The sequence below is a fragment of the Clinocottus analis genome, unplaced genomic scaffold, assembly GCF_023055335.1.
Source record: "Clinocottus analis isolate CAN_PGR_092001 unplaced genomic scaffold, fCliAna1.0.p SCAF_18, whole genome shotgun sequence".
NCBI classification, from domain to species: domain Eukaryota; kingdom Metazoa; phylum Chordata; class Actinopteri; order Perciformes; family Cottidae; genus Clinocottus; species Clinocottus analis.
The window spans coordinates 7,535,001-7,553,044 of record NW_027175909.1 but is presented as its reverse complement, the minus strand read 5'-3'; the positions used below and the strand labels follow the sequence as shown (position 1 = coordinate 7,553,044).

Here is an 18,044-nt window from a genome sequence, read left to right as displayed (position 1 = left end):
GATTTGGAATTTTCGTCTATCAGTGACTGAAAAGACAATTATTAGAGGGATGTTGATACAACACATATTTGGTTAATAGTACGACATCGTAAACATTTTGGGAAAAGATGCGCCAAAAATGTTAAGTGTAATATGGAAACTTAAATTGAAATAAAAAAAACATTTACATTGTACTAGTATAACACATGTGTTTGCTAAACTACTGTCAAATTACCAATCAATTGCCAATCAATTATCATAATAAAAACATGTAAGAGTGAAAATGAAATAAAGAATATTTGATGAGACCAAACTGGTTTGCAGATACAGTTTTTAATGTATCACAACAATGAGCAACAAACATACTTGATGAACTATTTCCAGAAGTTGTTCAAATACCATCTACAATAAACGTCATTTCAACTATGACAACAGGTCTGTGACAAAATAAAAAAAAGGTTTCAAAACCATGTTATTACCGTGATACGGTACAGTTGAGACCTCAAACAGTACAGTAACAAAAACTAATGCGACTACTCTCTATATATAAAACATCAATAACATTTTTGGTTTAGTTTATTTAAAGTTTTAGCCATAGGGGCTTCTTCTTATTAAAACCTCAGGGTGCATTTCCTATGTAACCCAGATGTTGAAGAGTACATATTGTGTAGGATATGATTGCGCCATGAAAATCCCTTTGACATCCAGAAGAACAATTCCAATTTCAACCTTTTGAAGGCTGTCCCCATAAACATGACACAATCCATCCATTTTTTTTTTTTTTTTTTAAAGTTCTTTTTTTTTCTTTTTGGCTGCTGTGCAGTTGCAATATCTATGTACAGTTATATTGTTTGTTGGACCATCCTTTTTGTTGGTTTGTTAGCTTTTACCAGTCCTTGGTGTGGAAAGCGTCCTGTCTCATGCTAACATCTTAGCACATGATGCTAGCTGACAGTTCAGTCTTATAATGCTGAGCCAAAGAGTGGGGAAAGGCAAAAAGCCAGAGTTGTGAAAGCCTTTGGAATCAGGACAGTCGCTCATGTTTGTACAATGGCAGAATTGCACCTTGGGAGGCCAGGATGTCTCTTGTGAAACACAATCGAAAAGTGTCTTCAGGATTAAAGTAAATGTTAAAATACTAAAAATCCAAATAATGACAATTAAAAAGCTCACGCAGAAAATGAAAAACTGAGTTTGCTTTAAAACTTTGAAAAAAAAACACCTTTACAATAATAAAACAGAAGAGGAAATGTTACTTGATTTCATTGTTTGAAACAATAACTAAGCATGATTTGATTTAACCTGTCAAACAGTTGCATTACATGCTACTTGCTCATCTCAGAATAGGAAATACCAAAAGCAATACATTTTTGCATTTCTTCATATTAATAAATTTGTACCATGCACAGCCAACTACGAATATGTACAACAGCTTAGCTTTCTTTGTTCACAAGCCTTTATCTTTCATACAAATAGCCTTCTGTTACTTTGGAATGAATCACATTGGTTTCAATTACCAAACTAGAAAGTGATTCGTAAAAAATTGAACACCCTTTGACAGCTTTCACATTCTTAGTTCCACAGCAAAATAAGAAAATAATATAAAATAAAAATAGCAAAGCAAAGCAATTAATGGACCAGTATTTCATCTGGTAGAAAGTTGAGAGAATTGATGGCAAGCAAAATAACATTACACAGTAGCAGCAAAACTTTGTAAGGTAATACTTTGCAATGTTGATATCACTAAATGTGGAAAAATGAAAATGTTGACTTTAACTGTAGATCATCAGAAGTGCCCAGAGAATTGTTGGGAGGACGTCAACCTATGCACTAAATGGCTGTGTATAGGTATAACACTGTTTTAAGTCCTACAAGTACATGAACATGTTTTTAATATACAACAAAAATGCTGTTGTCCCCCATTTAAAGCAGCATATTTGCAAACCTATAGCAAATGATCATACCTTTTTTTTTTTAACATTGTGACCAACTTGTACCTTAACAGTTTCAAGTATACAGTACTGCTTTCATGGATGCACCAATTGTTAAATAGGTCTCTAGATTGTTAGGCATCAATCCTGTAACAAATATGGACCAATATGCTGCTGCAATAGACACAAATAATAATTAAAACACAAACATACATACAAACAGAAAAAAAATCTATTAAATTAACAAATGGCCTACTCAAATAATAAAAAGACAAATAAAAACAAAATAAGTGCACTATAGTCCAGACACAAGCAAGTACCGTAACAGTACAGCAATTCACAAATGAAAAATGTTATATTCACATAATCCGAGAGAGTCTATCAAAACTAGAGTTATTACCTCTTCAGAAAAGGGTGTGAGCAGAGGTAAAAGTGAGAAGGTAAGAGTTGGCACAGATTAGTATATACTACAAGAAAAAAGGGGGCGGGAAATAGATACAGCTTGTTGTAATACAAACTGGCAAACACAGGGGCATCATACACATTTACTTCACCATTCTAAATCCCCTCAGTGGCAAAACCATACTGTCTTTGTAGGGCAAAACTAAAAGGATATGCACATCGTCCACTGTAACAGTAATATTGTCTCTTGGTACTCTATACACATCAAGGAAATGCGTCCGATAAAGCTTGACATGTTTTGGTTATAAGCCAAGTGTACCCAGGCTTGTTGCTGCTTTAACAAATGAGAAATGTTATGTTCTGACCTGAGAATTTAAAGCTACTGAATTACACCTATCTAAACTAAGAGAGATTCTCTTTGAGGGTTCTGGATCGTCATCCCATACAGTACATGCTAGCATTTGGAAAACAATCCAGCTGAGGTGCAATTTGCTATCGTGAGAGTTTTTGGCTTGAAACAAGCCCCCCCAAGGGAGCCTGTGGGATTTTTTTTCCTACTCCATGTTTTTGTATACAATATAAGCTCAGTCAAGCATCTGCAACAGTTCTGTCCATAACAAAAATCAATCAATATCTTGCCAGCATATCAATATGGGAAAAACAATCCTGAGTCAATCATTTGGTACTGTAATTTTTTTGGGTTAAGAGAAACTTTGGAACTGCAGTTTAAAAAGTCTTATTTTTTCTTTAAGCAAGGGATCCTTTTGTCACTCCTACACACTGAACATATCCATTCTGATACTACTGAAGCTCGCGTCTAGGCCAGAGGCCGACTTAGCCTTGACTTCCAACGCGTTATCTAAGTCATCCAGCTTCTGGCTTAGCTCATTGTCAGACTCATCTGAACAACTCTCGATGGGTAGTGAGGTTGGAACCCCTGAGGTGCTGCAGGAAGTTGAGGTAACCGTTGAAGGTGAGGAGAGGGGGGGAGGAGGAGAGGCAGACGGGGAGGAGGAAGCAGCTTTCCGGGCTGTGGCGGCCTGGAACAGGACATTTGGCCAGGACTTCATGGACAAGTGAGAGAGATGAGGAAAGGTGTTATTAGAAGAAGCTGCAGACTGCGAGGTAGATGTGGTGTTAGGAGTAGGGGAGCAGACAGAGTGAGGTAATAATCTAGTATGCTCTTTGGCATTTCTCATTGCTTGTTTGATTGTTTTCTCTTTGTGCAAGCTCGACTGAAGGTGTTGGCCAAGTGCTTCATTCCCGTTAACAACCACATTGCAGGCAACACAAGTGTAGTTGCTCACTGCCTTTCGAAGCACTGTCTCTTGCGGGTCAGAAAAAGGATGTCCCAAGTAACAGAAGGACTTCTGATGACGCACCACAGAATCTTCGTCAGCAAAAATCATCTGGCACTTCCTGCATATAAACTCATGCTTGACGGACGGTACAATAAAAGCGTCTGGAAAATCCATGGAACTTTTGGTATCTGTTTTCGGTTCTTCTTTTGTGCTTTCTTTTGAAGAGCCTTTGTTGGTGTTATCCTTTGCGTTTATAGCTTCTTTTGGTTTGGTGGTGCTCTGTATGCTCTGGGGTGTCTTCACAGGGGTTGGTTTCTGTTGCTGCTTCTGTTGTTGTTTCTGCTGTTGCTCAAGTTGTTTCTGCTGCTGTTGTTGTTGCTTCTGCAGGGAATCCTGGAGGGACTGCTGGTACTGCTGGTACTGTTGCAGGATGGCAGTCTGGGAGAGACCAGCGGCCATGGCAGCTTGTGGGACTGCTGCTGGGCCATATGGAAACAGGTTCTCCATTCCACACACTGGTGGGAAGTAGCCTCCTGTTTGGACCCCTCTAGGAAGCTGGGGAGAGAAGCAGTTGGGAAATCCAGGGAGAAAGTAGGGCAAGAACTGCCCCCCAAAGAAAGAGCTGGGATCACTTGAGGCAAGCGCATTCTGAAGTGCCTGAAGCTGTGTGGCGTCTAGTTGAGTCTCACTTCCTGGTTTCCCTGCAGCTGGTTTCTCCTTTTTCTTGGCCATGCTGGGGGTCTCAGCGCGTGAGCCGCTCACGTTCTCTCTGTCCTTCATCTTCATCTGCTGTGGCTTGTCTCCTGGTTTCTTGCTGCTGTCTCTCTCTGAGTCTTTACCTTGCTGCTCTGTATGATTTACTGCTGCCAAAGGTGTGGAGGGAACAGGAGGAGGAAGAGGAGGTGGAGGAGGAGGAGGAGGAGTCTGCAGAAGAGTCTTGGTTGGGGTAGTGCTGAGAGACATGGCAGGAGAGGGGGTGGCTGGTGTAGGGAACCCAAGCATGCCAGCACCGGGAGACGCTAAAGCTGAAATACAGTGGTATATAAATATGGATTTAAATATTCAACCCCAAATCACTATTGAAATTTGTTTGTATTACAAGCTAAAGATGCTTTTTATTTTATCGCTCTTGTTAAGATTTTGTTATGGATCAAAACTGTCACATGCGCTTTATGATCATTTAAATCTGCCAATATATATTATAATATAAATATACCAAACCTACAATAAGGGGGAAAACAAACAACACAAACAAAAGCCATGATATAGATACATTTGTTGTAAAAAATCTCTGAATTATCAATTAGCAGTTCAACTCTGATGATGACATAATGCATGCACTAACTCCCACATTTTTTTATTTTAAAATAGTTTTTAAAAATAAGACTTTTTGACCAACACCACTGTGATACAGAATAGACAGTAGAATAGTAGAATAAAATAGTGCATGATAAAGCTCAGTTCATAAAGCTTCTAGTGTTTTAACTTCTTTTTTTAAAAAGTGTTCGTCATACTAACTCACCAGGTGTGTTGGGTGGGAAAACAGGAAGTGATGATGGACCATTGACCCCAGGAAGCAACACTGGCGGAAGGCCAGACAACCCTGGGTAGCCTGAGGGTAGACTGAGGCCATGAAGTGCATTATTGTTGTCCACTACAGTCTGTTGCAGGCTGAGTCCCTCACCAGCTTTCTTCATTCGGTCCAGCTCTTGCTGCGCCATCAGTTGACGGACAGTAGTTGGTGCTAGGTAGTCCTTTTCTCTATCTACCTGATTTACCAGGGTTTCTTGCACTTTGGCGATGTGCTGTTTGGAAAAGATGTGGTCTCGGACGGACATCCGGACAGTGTACTTTATACCACACAAAGTACACTGAGGTCTGGGCCCATCTGGTGAGCTGTGACTTATCATGAATGGCTTTCCAATATTAATCTTGAATTTCTTTTCTTTAGCACGGGCATTCTGGAACCACACCTGAACAACACGCTTGGGGAGTCCAATCTCATTGCCCAGCATCTCACACTCTTGCATTGTAGGAGTGCGGTAGTCACTAAAACAGGCTTTGAGAACTTTAAGTTGCAGGTTACTCATCTGGGTCCTGAATCGTTTGTGGCCTGGCCTATCCCCGGAATTGCTGCCTTTCCCGGACTTGTTGAAGGGGTTACCTGCCCCAAAGGGACTCGGAGAACTTGGATCAGCTAGGCTTGATGTTTCACTCATGTCATAGAAGTCATCCATGTCATCATCTCTCGAGCTAAAGTAAGAGTCATAGTCTTTTCCAGAGAAGCTGAGGGCAGGGCTCACCATGCTGTATTGAAACCTTTCATTGCCACCATCAGAATTTGGTGCTAGGCCACTCTTGTCACTCAGCTTGTCCCCTCCATTGGCTGTGAGGCTCTCAACCTCATTGTTATTACCCTCATCTCCAGTTGTAGCATCACTAATAGCTGTATTAATAGAAGATGTTTCATCAAAATCCATCCTACTGCAATCATAAGATGATACTTCAGCTGAATTAGCATTTTGCCCTTCAGTTTCATCACAGTTTTCAGCTTTTAAGGATGAAGGGCTAAATAAGTTTTTTACTTGTACCTCAGATGGTTTGACTGGAGTTGAGGATGCAGTAGGCAGCTCATACTCATTTGGCTCAGTCTTGGTAGGCAGCTGTGGGTAGTCAAAGAAATTATACTTATTTGGGCTTTCACCTCTTTCATTGTCTTGATTCATCATTGGGCTTGGTGGCAAGCTAAAGCCTGCCTGCTTAGCGTCATGCCAGTGTCTAGATCGTATGTGGCTATCTAGAGCAGATTTAGCCTTAAACAGTGCTCTGCAAAAGGGACATTTTTTGTGGGACTGAGAGGGCCCTAAAGCCCTAAACTGCCCTTTTCTCTCTCTTGCGCGAGTGTTCTGGAACCAAACTTGCACGACTCTCTTTTTCAAGCCAACCTCTCGTGCAATGTGATCCAACATCTTCCTTGTCGGGTTAGAGTCAAGTAGGTATTTGTCATAGAGAATCTCCAGTTGTTCTGGTGTGATGGTGGTTCTCAAACGTTTATCTCTATGCTGCTCTTCACTACTGTTTCCACCATCTTTATCGTTAGCACTTTCATCCTTGTCATCCAGTTTTCTCTTCATTGCTCCAGAGCCTGCAGCAGAAGTTAAACCAGAGCTACCCTGAGAGGGCATTTGGGAGAGGCCTCCAGATAACAGCTGGCTCGCCATTAGGGGGTTATTTGGGTCAAATATCATATAGGGCATGTCAATGGGTCTTTCGAGGAACTGAGAGTGAAGGAATTGGTTTTGGGCAGCCAAGAAATGCATGTGCTGATGCTCTTGCCATAGCTCGACAGAGGGGAAGGCAATCTTGCACTGGTCACACTGGTACTGAAGCATCTGGTGAGGGAGACTGTTTGTGAGTGAGGAAAGGGCCATGGAGAGTGGACTTGAGGGCACTGCAGCAGCCTGTGGCTGGGAATGGGGTCTTGATATTTGTGGCTGAGGAGCTTTCTGAGGGGGTGGCTGAGGTGTGCAAGCCTTTGATGGTCTTGGTTCTGGTAGTGCCTTTATCACAGGCGATGATGCAGTTTCAGTTTGTTTAGGTTCAGTTTCAGGGGAAATATCGGGTTTGGGCGAAGTCTTCCCCACGCTGGCACGAGGAGAAGCCATCACAGGGGAGCTTGAGCCAGAACTGCTGGCAGTTCTATGGGACTGTTTGGGTTGCTCAAAAGGTACTTGGGTAATCCTAACCGGAGCTTGCTCACCACAATCTATGTATTCTTCATAGGTTTCCTCACTACCTTCCTCATCTTCATCCTTATAACACAATTTTTTCTGGTGAGTGATGAGGTCAAAAATGCGCGGGAACACAATGTTGCACTTTTTACACTGGTACTGCATGTTGGCTGTTCTGATGTATCGTTCATTGGTCAGCTCTTTTTTCTCATTATCTTTAGAATCAGCCTGGTTTTCATAGCTCTTACGAGCTTTCTGCCGGGCATTCTGGAACCACACCACAATTACCCGGGAAGGTAGATTGAGCACAGTGGAAAGTTGCTCAATCTCATCATCCTTTGGATAGGCATTGGTGTCAAAGAAATCTTGAAGTACCCTCAACTGGTAGTCAGTGAATCTGGTCCTGGAAGACCGCTTGTTGAAGGTTGCGTCAGTTCTGTAGTATTCATGTGAATTGAGCTGGGGCTCAATTCGAATATCTTCCAATGTAGTAATTGGAGGAATATTAAAATTGTAGGGAGAGTCTTTACTCCGCTGTCTTTCTTTGAAGAGAGTGTTACGAAACCAGTGCTTTATGACCTTTTGGGGCAAGCAAGACTTCTCTGACATCTCCAGAATTTGCTCTTCATTTGGGGAATTATTGATATCAAAGTTGGCACGGAGGATCTTAAGCTGGTCATCTGTGATACGAGTGCGTGGTCGCTTAAACTGGGATTGGCGGAGAAAGTTTGGATCAAGACCCAATTGTTGCTGGCAGAGCTGTGTAAGGTCTGTGGAAAGAGAGTCCATGGTAGGCATCTGGAGGGTAAGCTGATGGGACAGGCCCGGGTGCTGGACAGACTGCATCATTAGAGGTGGAAACATGGGCATATCCAAGGGAACAGGGAGCTGAACTTGAAGAGGTGCAGCAGGGGCAGTAGGTGGTGTAGGGGGTGGTGGTGTCTGAGGTGGTGGTGTCTGGTGAGACGGTTGGTGTGGGGTCATATTAGGGACAGAAACTGGTGAGGGTACTGAAGTTTGGGGTTTGGTCATTGATGTAGAAGGAGGCTGCGTAGCTGTCACTGGAGATGGCGTCGGAGGTGGAGGAGGAGGAGGTTGTTGTGGTGGTGGTGGTGGAGTCTCGGGTGAAGAAGGGTTCATTGGATAGAGTTTGTCATAGGCCTCTCTGTACTGTTGGGCAAACTTTTCCAGCTCCACATATGGGAAAAAGTGACTATGCACATGTTCCTGGTGGCTTTTTAGGATAAGCATATTGGAAAAGAGTTTACCACACATTCCACACTCAAGCTTATCAGTGTTCATTTCCACTTGTTCAAGTCCATCTTTGTTTTTCCTTTGGTTTTTTTGTCTGTTTTCATTGTATTGAATGACCAGTTCAAATCCAAAGTTCTCCAGTAGTGCTTTGGCTGCATTGCCCCTTGCTCCTGACACAATACGTGGAGGAGGAATCAATGGCTCTGAGAACTTTGATTTCCTCGGGTCTTTGTTGTCTTTTCCTCCATCATTAAATGCATCACCTGCATTTTCAATCTTTGCTCTGTTTTCCTGTTTTTCTAGTTGGTCCTCTGCCTCTCTTGTCATCTGAATTTCAGACACATTGCTGGACTCCATTTTAGATTTGTGGTTCTGCAATTGCTGATGTTTCTGTTGCTGCATTTGATACTGTGTCTGAGAGGCTTGCTGCTGCTGTTGTTGCTGCTGAGCCTGTTGCTGGGCCTGAGCCTGCTGCAACTGGTGTTGCTGTTGCATCTGCTGCTTCAAGTCCTCTAGGAAAGATCCAGTGAGGCCGGGCATTCCAAAAGCTGCTGCTGAGTGCAGCGCAAGTTCTGGACTAAGATTGAACTCAGCTCCTGGGATGTAGAAGGGGAAAAGGAACTGTGGCTGTTGAAATTGCATCAGTGCTTCTGGTGTCATTCCGAAATGGGGGAAGAAAGCTGGATTAAGAAACTGAGGCTGGAAGAAGGCAGCCTGTTGCTGGAGTTCATGTTGAAGCTGCAGTTGCAGTTGGGCTGAGGACTGTGCTGACTGGTGGCTGCTTGCTTGTGCTGAAACAAGGTCAGTGGTTGTTGTTGGTTTTGTGTTGTTGCTGCTGTTAGCTTCTTTGGGTTCCACAATGTTTTCTTTGTTAGCAGAAGGTGTTCCACTTCTTGCAGTGTCTGAGTTGCTGCTGTTCCCTTGTGTGCTTGGGGCTGGGCTTTTTGCAGGCACTGGACCACTGGTGCTTGTGATACTGCTGCTGCTCATTTCAGTTTTGGCTGTTCTGGCTTTGGTCTGGTGTAGCACTGACCTCATATGAATTTCAAGTGTTGAGCTTTGGCTATAAGCAACATTGCAAATATTGCATTTAAATGGTTTGTTATCAATGCTGTTGCTTGTCTCTTGCGGAACTGGGCTTGACGCCTCTTGAAGAACCTTCTTCAACTTATGCAGGTGGGAGACGGAATTATAGTGGACTAGTAGGATGTTCTTCTGAGTGAAGGACTCCTTACATACTGTGCACTTGTAAGGCCGAGAAGGATCCAAAAATTTCTCCATTGTAAAGTTGGGCCCTTTTCTGAAAGGTAGGGTTCGTTTTGGTTCTGTTCCCATGTCATCTAGCAGAGAGCTACTGTCACTTCCGGTAGGACTGGGCTTCTCATCCTGGTCCATTTCGTCATCTTTGTCTAAGTCATGTTCAAAGGCCTGAGCTTCCTCCAAGGCCCTGGCTTCACTCTCAGTGATATCGCCATTTAGTGGCAGATTTCCTATGAGTTGCTGCACCTCAGCTTCACTAAGTTCAGGGTGTCCATTTTCCAAATGCTTCCTGAGGGCCAGGAATGTCCTGAAGCTGCGCTGGCAAAGGCTGCACATAGTGGCTGCTCTGATGGCATGGTACTGGGAATGTATCTGAAGCTTCTGCATGGTCTTGAAGGCCAGGCTGCAATGGTTGCAACGATATTTGTAGACATGACGATCAGATACTGAGAGCTGTTGTTGTTGCTGCTGGAGCCTTTGGAGCTCACTGAGATGGTCCTGAAGGGTATCAGGAGACTTGCTATCATGTCCTAATCCACTGGCTCTCTTCCAGCCTTGGGCCTCTGCAGCCTCCTTTGGGGGCTTGAGTTCCTCCCTCTGCAGGTCCAATTCATTCTTGTCTTGACTGGTTAGCTCATCCTTTGAGATATTTCCTAAAAATAAAAAATGCAATTTGAAGTACAATACACTGCATCTTCTACTTATCATACTTTTTGGTGTGACAAAAAACTAAACCTTATAATTATAAATGCATACATTTGTATATGAAAGTTAAATTGCATTATCATGTACACAAAAAAATTGACAGAAAAAAATAATTTAAGAACCAAATTCTGCTCACCTTGAGATTTTCCTGACCCATCAGTAAGAGAGGTAGAGGAATCCATTAAAGATAGACCTTTGTCTTGTCCAGTTTGGGGATGCATTATATTATTTGATGTTGACGTGTCAGGTCCAACAACCTATCAAGACCAAAGAAAAGTCTTAATTAATACATACATTTGCAAATAATGATTACTCTCATACATTTTTATGTGTCTTGAGAATACTATTCCCCTTTTTAAACCATTATCAAAAAGGTATTTGTGCTCTCACACATACCTCCCCCCCCCCCCCCCCACACACACACACACACACACACATCTTTGTAATCATTACTTCTACTTACAGTCATGATCAGCTTTTCCACGCAGTCAGGAGCCACACTGTGAAGGTGGGTGAGATGCAGCTGCAGGTGAATCTTGTTGCTCAGGACATCCTGGCACAATGGGCAGCGAATCACTGGCTGCATGGAATGCTGGGACATCACATGGAGTTGCATACGGTTGGCATCTTTACTGCTGTAGTTGCAATATGGACACTGCTGAACCTAAAAAACAAGATGGTATAATAAGTAACTGATTGGGAGTGGAGAAAATGAACATTCTGTACAATGTAAAAATGAATCGGATAGCAGGATTTACTTTTTGTACAAGATGTGCTCATTATTGGGTAACATATTTATACACAAGAGCCATTCGCATAGCTGGCTGTCCACTGTGTGCCTCATAAATACACTAGTCATAACTTAAACTTAACTAAAAAACAAACAACAATCAAGACACACAAGACACATGTCTCCTGCACTATTTTATTCTTAAAGGGCTTTTTCTTGTTCTTCACTGCCCATTAACCTCATCCCAACACATTTACCTCTTCCAACCAACCTTCATTCCCACCGTAACAAAAAATTGTAGATCAGCCATGTTTCATTTAATTCACTTAAGTCTCTCAACTCGTGCAATTTTATTAGCCCAAACCATGATTGGCCAGAATTTCTAATCAGTATTACAGATGACAAAGGTGTGTACTCTCCCAAGCTACGCCTTGCCCTCATTACAGGGAGTACTCTGAACATAGCAGCCTCCCCACCACCTGTCTTAATAGAATCCATTTCTGAAATGACTAAGTCCTCCCTCCTTGCAGGGCCCAGAACCAGACAAGCTAATACTTCATAATCTAATTTAAAAACACATATAATTTAAAGAGATGCAAAAGGGGGGGCTAAGGCTAGTGCAGGTAGTCCACTTAAGAACACAAAGACTTGCCTACTGTGCTTGATGCTAAAAAGCTCTGTCAGGGAGGGAATGGAGGGCTGTGTTTAACCCTTTGATAGAAAGCTGGCGCCAACATTGCTAAATGCTTAGCTTAGCATTTCTGCTTCTTCCAGTTCATGAGTATCTTCCCATTAGCTAATTTCACAGTGACAGCAAAGGTTATATTTCATTAGTGCTTGTGAAGGAGAACCAGCCTCATTAACAATCAGCTTTCTGTAGCTCCAATGTAACAATTTATTTGGAATATGAATTGTTATATATTTAATCTAAATAGAGACACACAAAGCAAAATAACCTTCAAATGTATTTTCGTTTTGGAAAGGTGAAAACAGTTAAGGCCCATAGTCGGTCCTACTTGAATTGCTGGGAACATTACTAGTAATTTTTTCAAAAGTGTTGATATCATAGTACAATTTGCAGTTTCCTTTTCATATTCTTTTCACATCTTTACCTGCTCACTGGCAGAGGTCTTCCCCTCAGCAGATTTTGGCCTTTTGGGCGGACTTTCAATTTGTCGATCTGGCATAAGGGAATGTTTAGCCAACGAATTCTGTCCGGCACCCTCTTTGGATGTGGCATTCACTCCTGGTGAAGGAGATAGAGAGAGAGAAAGGGGAGTCAGCATACAAAACACTAAAAATGACAATACCAATCTGAAAATACATCAAAGCTGCACGATTATAAACTTATTTTTGGATAAACATTGATTTATTTTTCAAATGGAGCTTTTAAGAAAGGAGCTCTAGAGGAGAATTACATTTTTAACTTAGGAGTTGCAAAATAGTAACAGCTATGTTTTATTTGTGTATAGTATCCCATTCATCACAAGTACTGCAACATATCAAGTAATATACTATGATAATACATTACTAAAATAATATAAAACAGACACATTTGAATACATTGAAATGATATTTTGTGGCTGGGTCAGATTGCAAAATGGTCAAACGCCTATAAAATAAACCATATTAACCATGCTGAATAGGATAAGATATCTACCAAATGAATATTCATTCAGACATAGGTGATGATTAAAAAAAATATTTGACACCAAGACAACATAAGCATGGATACAATCATGGACTGAATTATTCACATTCATATACACTGACATGTTTCTGCCCTGAGGACACGTGAAATGGAGAGAACTCGGGCAGGCTCATTATCACAGCACGACATACATTAAATGTTATGGTAATATTATACACTTCATTAGTTCATATACATTTCCCCAGCTGCCTCGACAACTTCTCTGTCTGTACAAGATGCTAAATTTCGGGGGCTTGGTCACGGCTGGTGGTACAGTAGCGGCGCTACTTGTGTGTGTCTATTTGTATGTGTGCGTGTAAGCGTGTGTGACGCTAACAGCAGGGCTCAATGTGGAGAGATCAGCCTCTGGTTGTATTTAGTAAATGCTGCAGCCACTGATAAATCTTTCATTAGCCTCATCCTGAGATACAAGCCATGCAGGCCCTGCTATACTCTGCCAGTGCAATTTACCCACTCGGCACAACACAAAGACACAGCAACAGCAACCCCCCCGCCCCCACCCCCCTCCCTTACTCTCTCCCTCCCTCTCTCTCTCTCTCTCTAAGCCATCACCCCCCCCCCCCTCTCCTCCATCCCCTCCCTCGTCTGGTCACTCAAGGCAATATGTGAGCCTCACTCTTGCGAATCAACGCTTCACGCTAGATGCACAAATGGAAAAAAAAGGGAAATCAAAGCACTGATACATGGAGAGGGGGTTGAAAAAAAACATTTTGTATTTCATATTATTCTGTGGCTCGTGTTTGTATTGGGCGCATATCAATTCCTCCGGTCCGTTCATGCATCTTAATTCTGTTGCATTAAGTAGGCGTTCCACTTATTTTATTTGTAATCCCCTATATCTGAAGCCTGAAATATTGGCCTGTCAAGGAAAGTGACAAGAGAGGGAGGGAGGAAGAAAGGGTGAAAGAGAGAGAGAGAGAGAGAGAGAGAGAGAGAGAGAGAGAGAGAGAGAGAGAAGAGAAAAAAACACAAGGGCACAATGTGAATTTCCAAGAACATCCGAGAATTGCTCTGCAGCTCAGAATAGCGAGGTAATCTTGTCTTCCACTGCTTGTGATGGTCCCTGCAGGGCTTGTGTTCGTGTCTGCGTGCATGTATGTGTGTGTATAATGTGTTTCCTGACAGGCCTCTGAAACTCCATTGGTCAGATTGGTCCAACCTGGAAGAGCTCTTTATATCACCTGACCGTTCAAAAGCTTCCGCCCCACCTCCCATGTTTATTATGACCATTTCTAATTTCAACTCTCAATTTTTGCCTCCTTCTTCCAGTCAATTTGCAACTAAATTACATCCCTGAAAAAGGAGATGAGGCGATTGTCAGACAAGGGGCTGCAAACACGTTTACAATGCGGCGAAGGAAAGAGCCTACAGGTCACCATTGATTACTGTCATATTGAATGTAAATGTGTATGTTTGTGTAGAGGGAGAGAGAGAGAGTGTGTGTGTCTTTGTGTGTGCAACATGAACATCTGTCCTTTTAGTTTAGATTTGTCTTCAACGTTGTGACTCTTGCATGGAGAAAAACTGTTGGTTAACCTTGAATGTTGAGAGAGCAGCTCTCTCGATGGCCACTTTACATGAGCTTAAATGGCAAGCCCTGCTCGTGCGAATAAGACAGTTTTTGCATTGAAATTGGTAAGTTGTTGGTAAATTATTTGTGTTGCAGGTGATTACATCCTTGGAGGACACTCCAAGGATGTAATCACCTGTAACACAGATAATAACAGACCACATAACAGCCACCACAATCCAAACACTATCTATAAATTATTGGGAAAATGAAAATATCCCTCTGCCTATAGTTTTTGCAGCTTCATATTTTAGCCCTCAGCAGTGCTAAAACATTTACAGAGTAATAATGGGAGAGAGCAGGATTGAGGACAAGACAGGAGCAGGAGACTCTTCTCTCCTTTTCCTTTGTCTCCAAGTCCGCACCCCACACTTAATGACTGTGTCCTTTTTCCTCCTCCCTGTTCTTTCCTCTCCCTTCCCGCCTTCCCTCCATCCCTTCATCTTTAGGTGGGCTCCACCAGCTGCAGCCCAGTGAAGCGGAGGGGCAGAATAAACCTGACATCCCCTCCACCTCCACCAATGACAAATGTCTGCATGCAGCAGGACCTTGCTTGATTAGATAAATCAAAAGGTGATTTATGACACTCAACCCCTTTTGCATTGCAGGGGGAGAGAGCAGCACACTCACCACCCATCTTTATTTGCAACTGTCAATGGTGTTTAGGGAACCGCGTGTACACACACTTATATACATGCAAGAGTGCGCTGAAATGGAGAGAAGTACTGAGCAATGGAGGGAGAGCCAGATAGATGCAGAGAAACAGAGGAAAGAAGAAGAAAAATGATAGCGAGGGACAGAGAAGCCCATAGCGCTAAATACCTCAGGATATTTCTGTCCCAAATTGTTCCTAAAAAAGGCAGGACTACCGGCAGTACCATCATAGCAAATGCTTTTCACATGGATCAATTTTAGAATCTCCCCTTTTGTGTCGGAAGGGGTGAGACATTTTGTGCAAACTGAACCAAGCAAATTAGATTTTCACACAAACAAGCATATCACTGATGCCTGATATCTCTCCAACTATGACTTTATATGAAATAAACTACATTTTGGAGCAGGCTTTCAAAGCAATCAGACCATACCTATTGCAATTTTTTTTCTTCTCTTTTTTTCTTTTACAAGCTGCAAAACAATTACATTCCACTCCTGACATTTCGTTTCTAAAAAATAAAAACAGCACAAAGAGTGTGTGTGTGTGTGGGAGGGGAGGTTGTCAATTAAGAAGGAGCAGGCTGGGTGGCGGCAGCTTGAATTTAGTATTCAATTTAGCTGTCCTGAGCCCTGGCAGACTGGCTAAGGTTACGGAGTAGTAAATCTAGGAGGGAGAGTTGGCCAGAACAGGCCAGGGAGGGCCGGCCAGCATGATTTACTGGCCTACTGCTCTGAGGTTACGCATTAGGCTGACCCCCGGTCACCTGATAACATTACAGCAACACACTCTGAACCCCAGACTCCCACTGAAGCACTCAGCAGGCCCAGATCTAGCCGGAGGGAGGTAGAGAGAGAGAATGGGAAAGAGTGAGACGTAGAGAGGGAGAGACATAGTCACATAGATAGAGGGAGAGAAAGGCTGTTAAACAGCAGCTGTCTTGTAGTTTGTGATTTTTTTTAATGACTAGCCCTCCTTTCTTTTCCATCTCCAGCTTGTGTTCTAATGACAGATAAATATGAGCATGGCCTCGTCACATTTGACAAATCTTCTGAGACGTTCAACAAGCTGTCATTACACAGAAAACACACAAACCGTACATGCACAAAAGAGTTGCTGCAGGCTTGTAATTAAACATGCTAATATCTTTAATATATTTTAATCTCATTTTAGAGAGACAGAAAACGAGCACAGCTCTCATCTCAAACTGGGCAAATTTGCAAGATGCATGCAAATAAGAAAAAAAGACCAAAAATATGCGGGATTTGAACAAGCTGATATGGAATATTTTACATCTGATCTTGTTTGCATGCAATTCCATTCTATCTCCCCTCTTATCTGCACAATTCAAAATTGTACACGAAATTAATACATAATATTTGACTGTATGAGCAATGAGTAATTTCGTTGCTAATTTGAGGCAGGTAGAGATCTGTAATTTCCTAAGGCTGCCTGACAGGCTCATTTCCATGCTGGGGCCTTTGTTTAGTTGGTTATTTATAAGAAGTGGGCCCCTGAGCCATGGTGGCGACATGCACAATCTACACGCACAGCACAAAGCTATCTGGAAGTAATCCACATCGGGGCATTTGCATGGAAAATGTAACATGGATTACAATTAATCTAAAGTGACATGGGATTATAAAAGACAATGTAAATGAAGCAAGGGGAAAAAAAGCACTTTCTGTCTTTCCTTGCCCCTCCCCCCTATATCTCTGTCTATCTCTTCCCCTCTCTGTATCTGCCCCTCTTTGTTTAAAGGATCTTGGTCTTGGAGATGAAGTGCGCAAACACACTGCTCACTTGGTCACACTGTAATCCCTTCCCTGGAGATCTCCATATGAACACACACACACACACACGTGCACAGATCTGAACATTTCCAGCTCGCCAGAGATTTGGAGCTGAGGATGGAGATGCTAAATCTTACTACTTTAATCTGGAAAAAGAGAAAAACAAGGCCCTGTCTCTGATGATAACCCCAGCATAACAACACGCTGACACACCAGGCTCTCTTTTGCATTTTCTGGCAGTTGACTTTCTTAAACCTCCTTTAATCCAAATGCAAAATAAAACACCCCAAACCCACTAGTTATATTACATCTGGCTTCCAAACCAAACTTGCAGTTGACCCCAAGGCGATTCCTAGAACAAATTATTCAGCAAAAAAAAAGGCATAGAGTTCTGCTTTATTAAATAGATTCCTGACATCTGATAAACTACACTTGGGGACACACACATACGTAAGCACGCATTAAAGTAGGAGGGACCTGGGCACTTTTTTGCATGTGTGCGGTGGTGTTAAATGACGCTGGCGGTAATATGCGGCGGTAAATGCATGGATGGTGGTTCCCCGCCAGTCCGTCAGACAGGCCTGTCAGAGAGATAGAGCTGAAAGATAGATGACTAGCTAAACTAATAGGCCCCAGCCTCACTCAGCTCTCCTTCTGCCTCATTGAGCCGCACATTACGGAGCTAGGTATGGCGTGCTAGGAAGGAGGTGGGGAGTTTGAGATGGATAGAGGGTGGAAGTTGGAAGGTGTGTGTGTGAGTTGGGTGAGGAAGTGAGTAGGGTAAGGGAGAAGAGGGAGAAAGAATGAGAAAGAGAGAACCCCATGCAATGACAGAAAAAAAGAGAGTGAGACCCCATGCAATATTCATCCCCAGCCATGGATTTCCATCTCATACATAAAAAGACCATATGAATTCTTATTTGGGTAAATCAAATCTAACAAAGCCAGGGCTATCCCGACCGCAGCCTTGCAGCGGAGGCATTATGTGCTCCCTACCGCGCCCAAAATAACAAAAACACCAAGCC

General features: G+C 42.6%; 1 protein-coding gene across 2 annotated transcripts in view; it reads right to left on the bottom strand.

Moving 5' to 3' along the window:
* Positions 1–293: 293 nt before the first annotated feature.
* zfhx4 (zinc finger homeobox 4) overlaps positions 294–18,044 on the bottom strand; it is an 84,225-nt gene continuing 66,474 nt past the window's right edge. For both annotated transcript variants that reach the window (XM_068581432.1, XM_068581431.1), the window contains exons 8-12: positions 12,406–12,539; positions 11,027–11,227; positions 10,700–10,820; positions 5,136–10,511; positions 294–4,638 (exon numbers count right to left, since the gene is read on the bottom strand). In XM_068581432.1, coding sequence (XP_068437533.1) covers positions 3,086–4,638; positions 5,136–10,511; positions 10,700–10,820; positions 11,027–11,227; positions 12,406–12,539 — 7,385 coding nt within the window. In that variant the 3' untranslated portion in view covers positions 294–3,085. The remainder of the gene's footprint in view (positions 4,639–5,135; positions 10,512–10,699; positions 10,821–11,026; positions 11,228–12,405; positions 12,540–18,044) is intronic.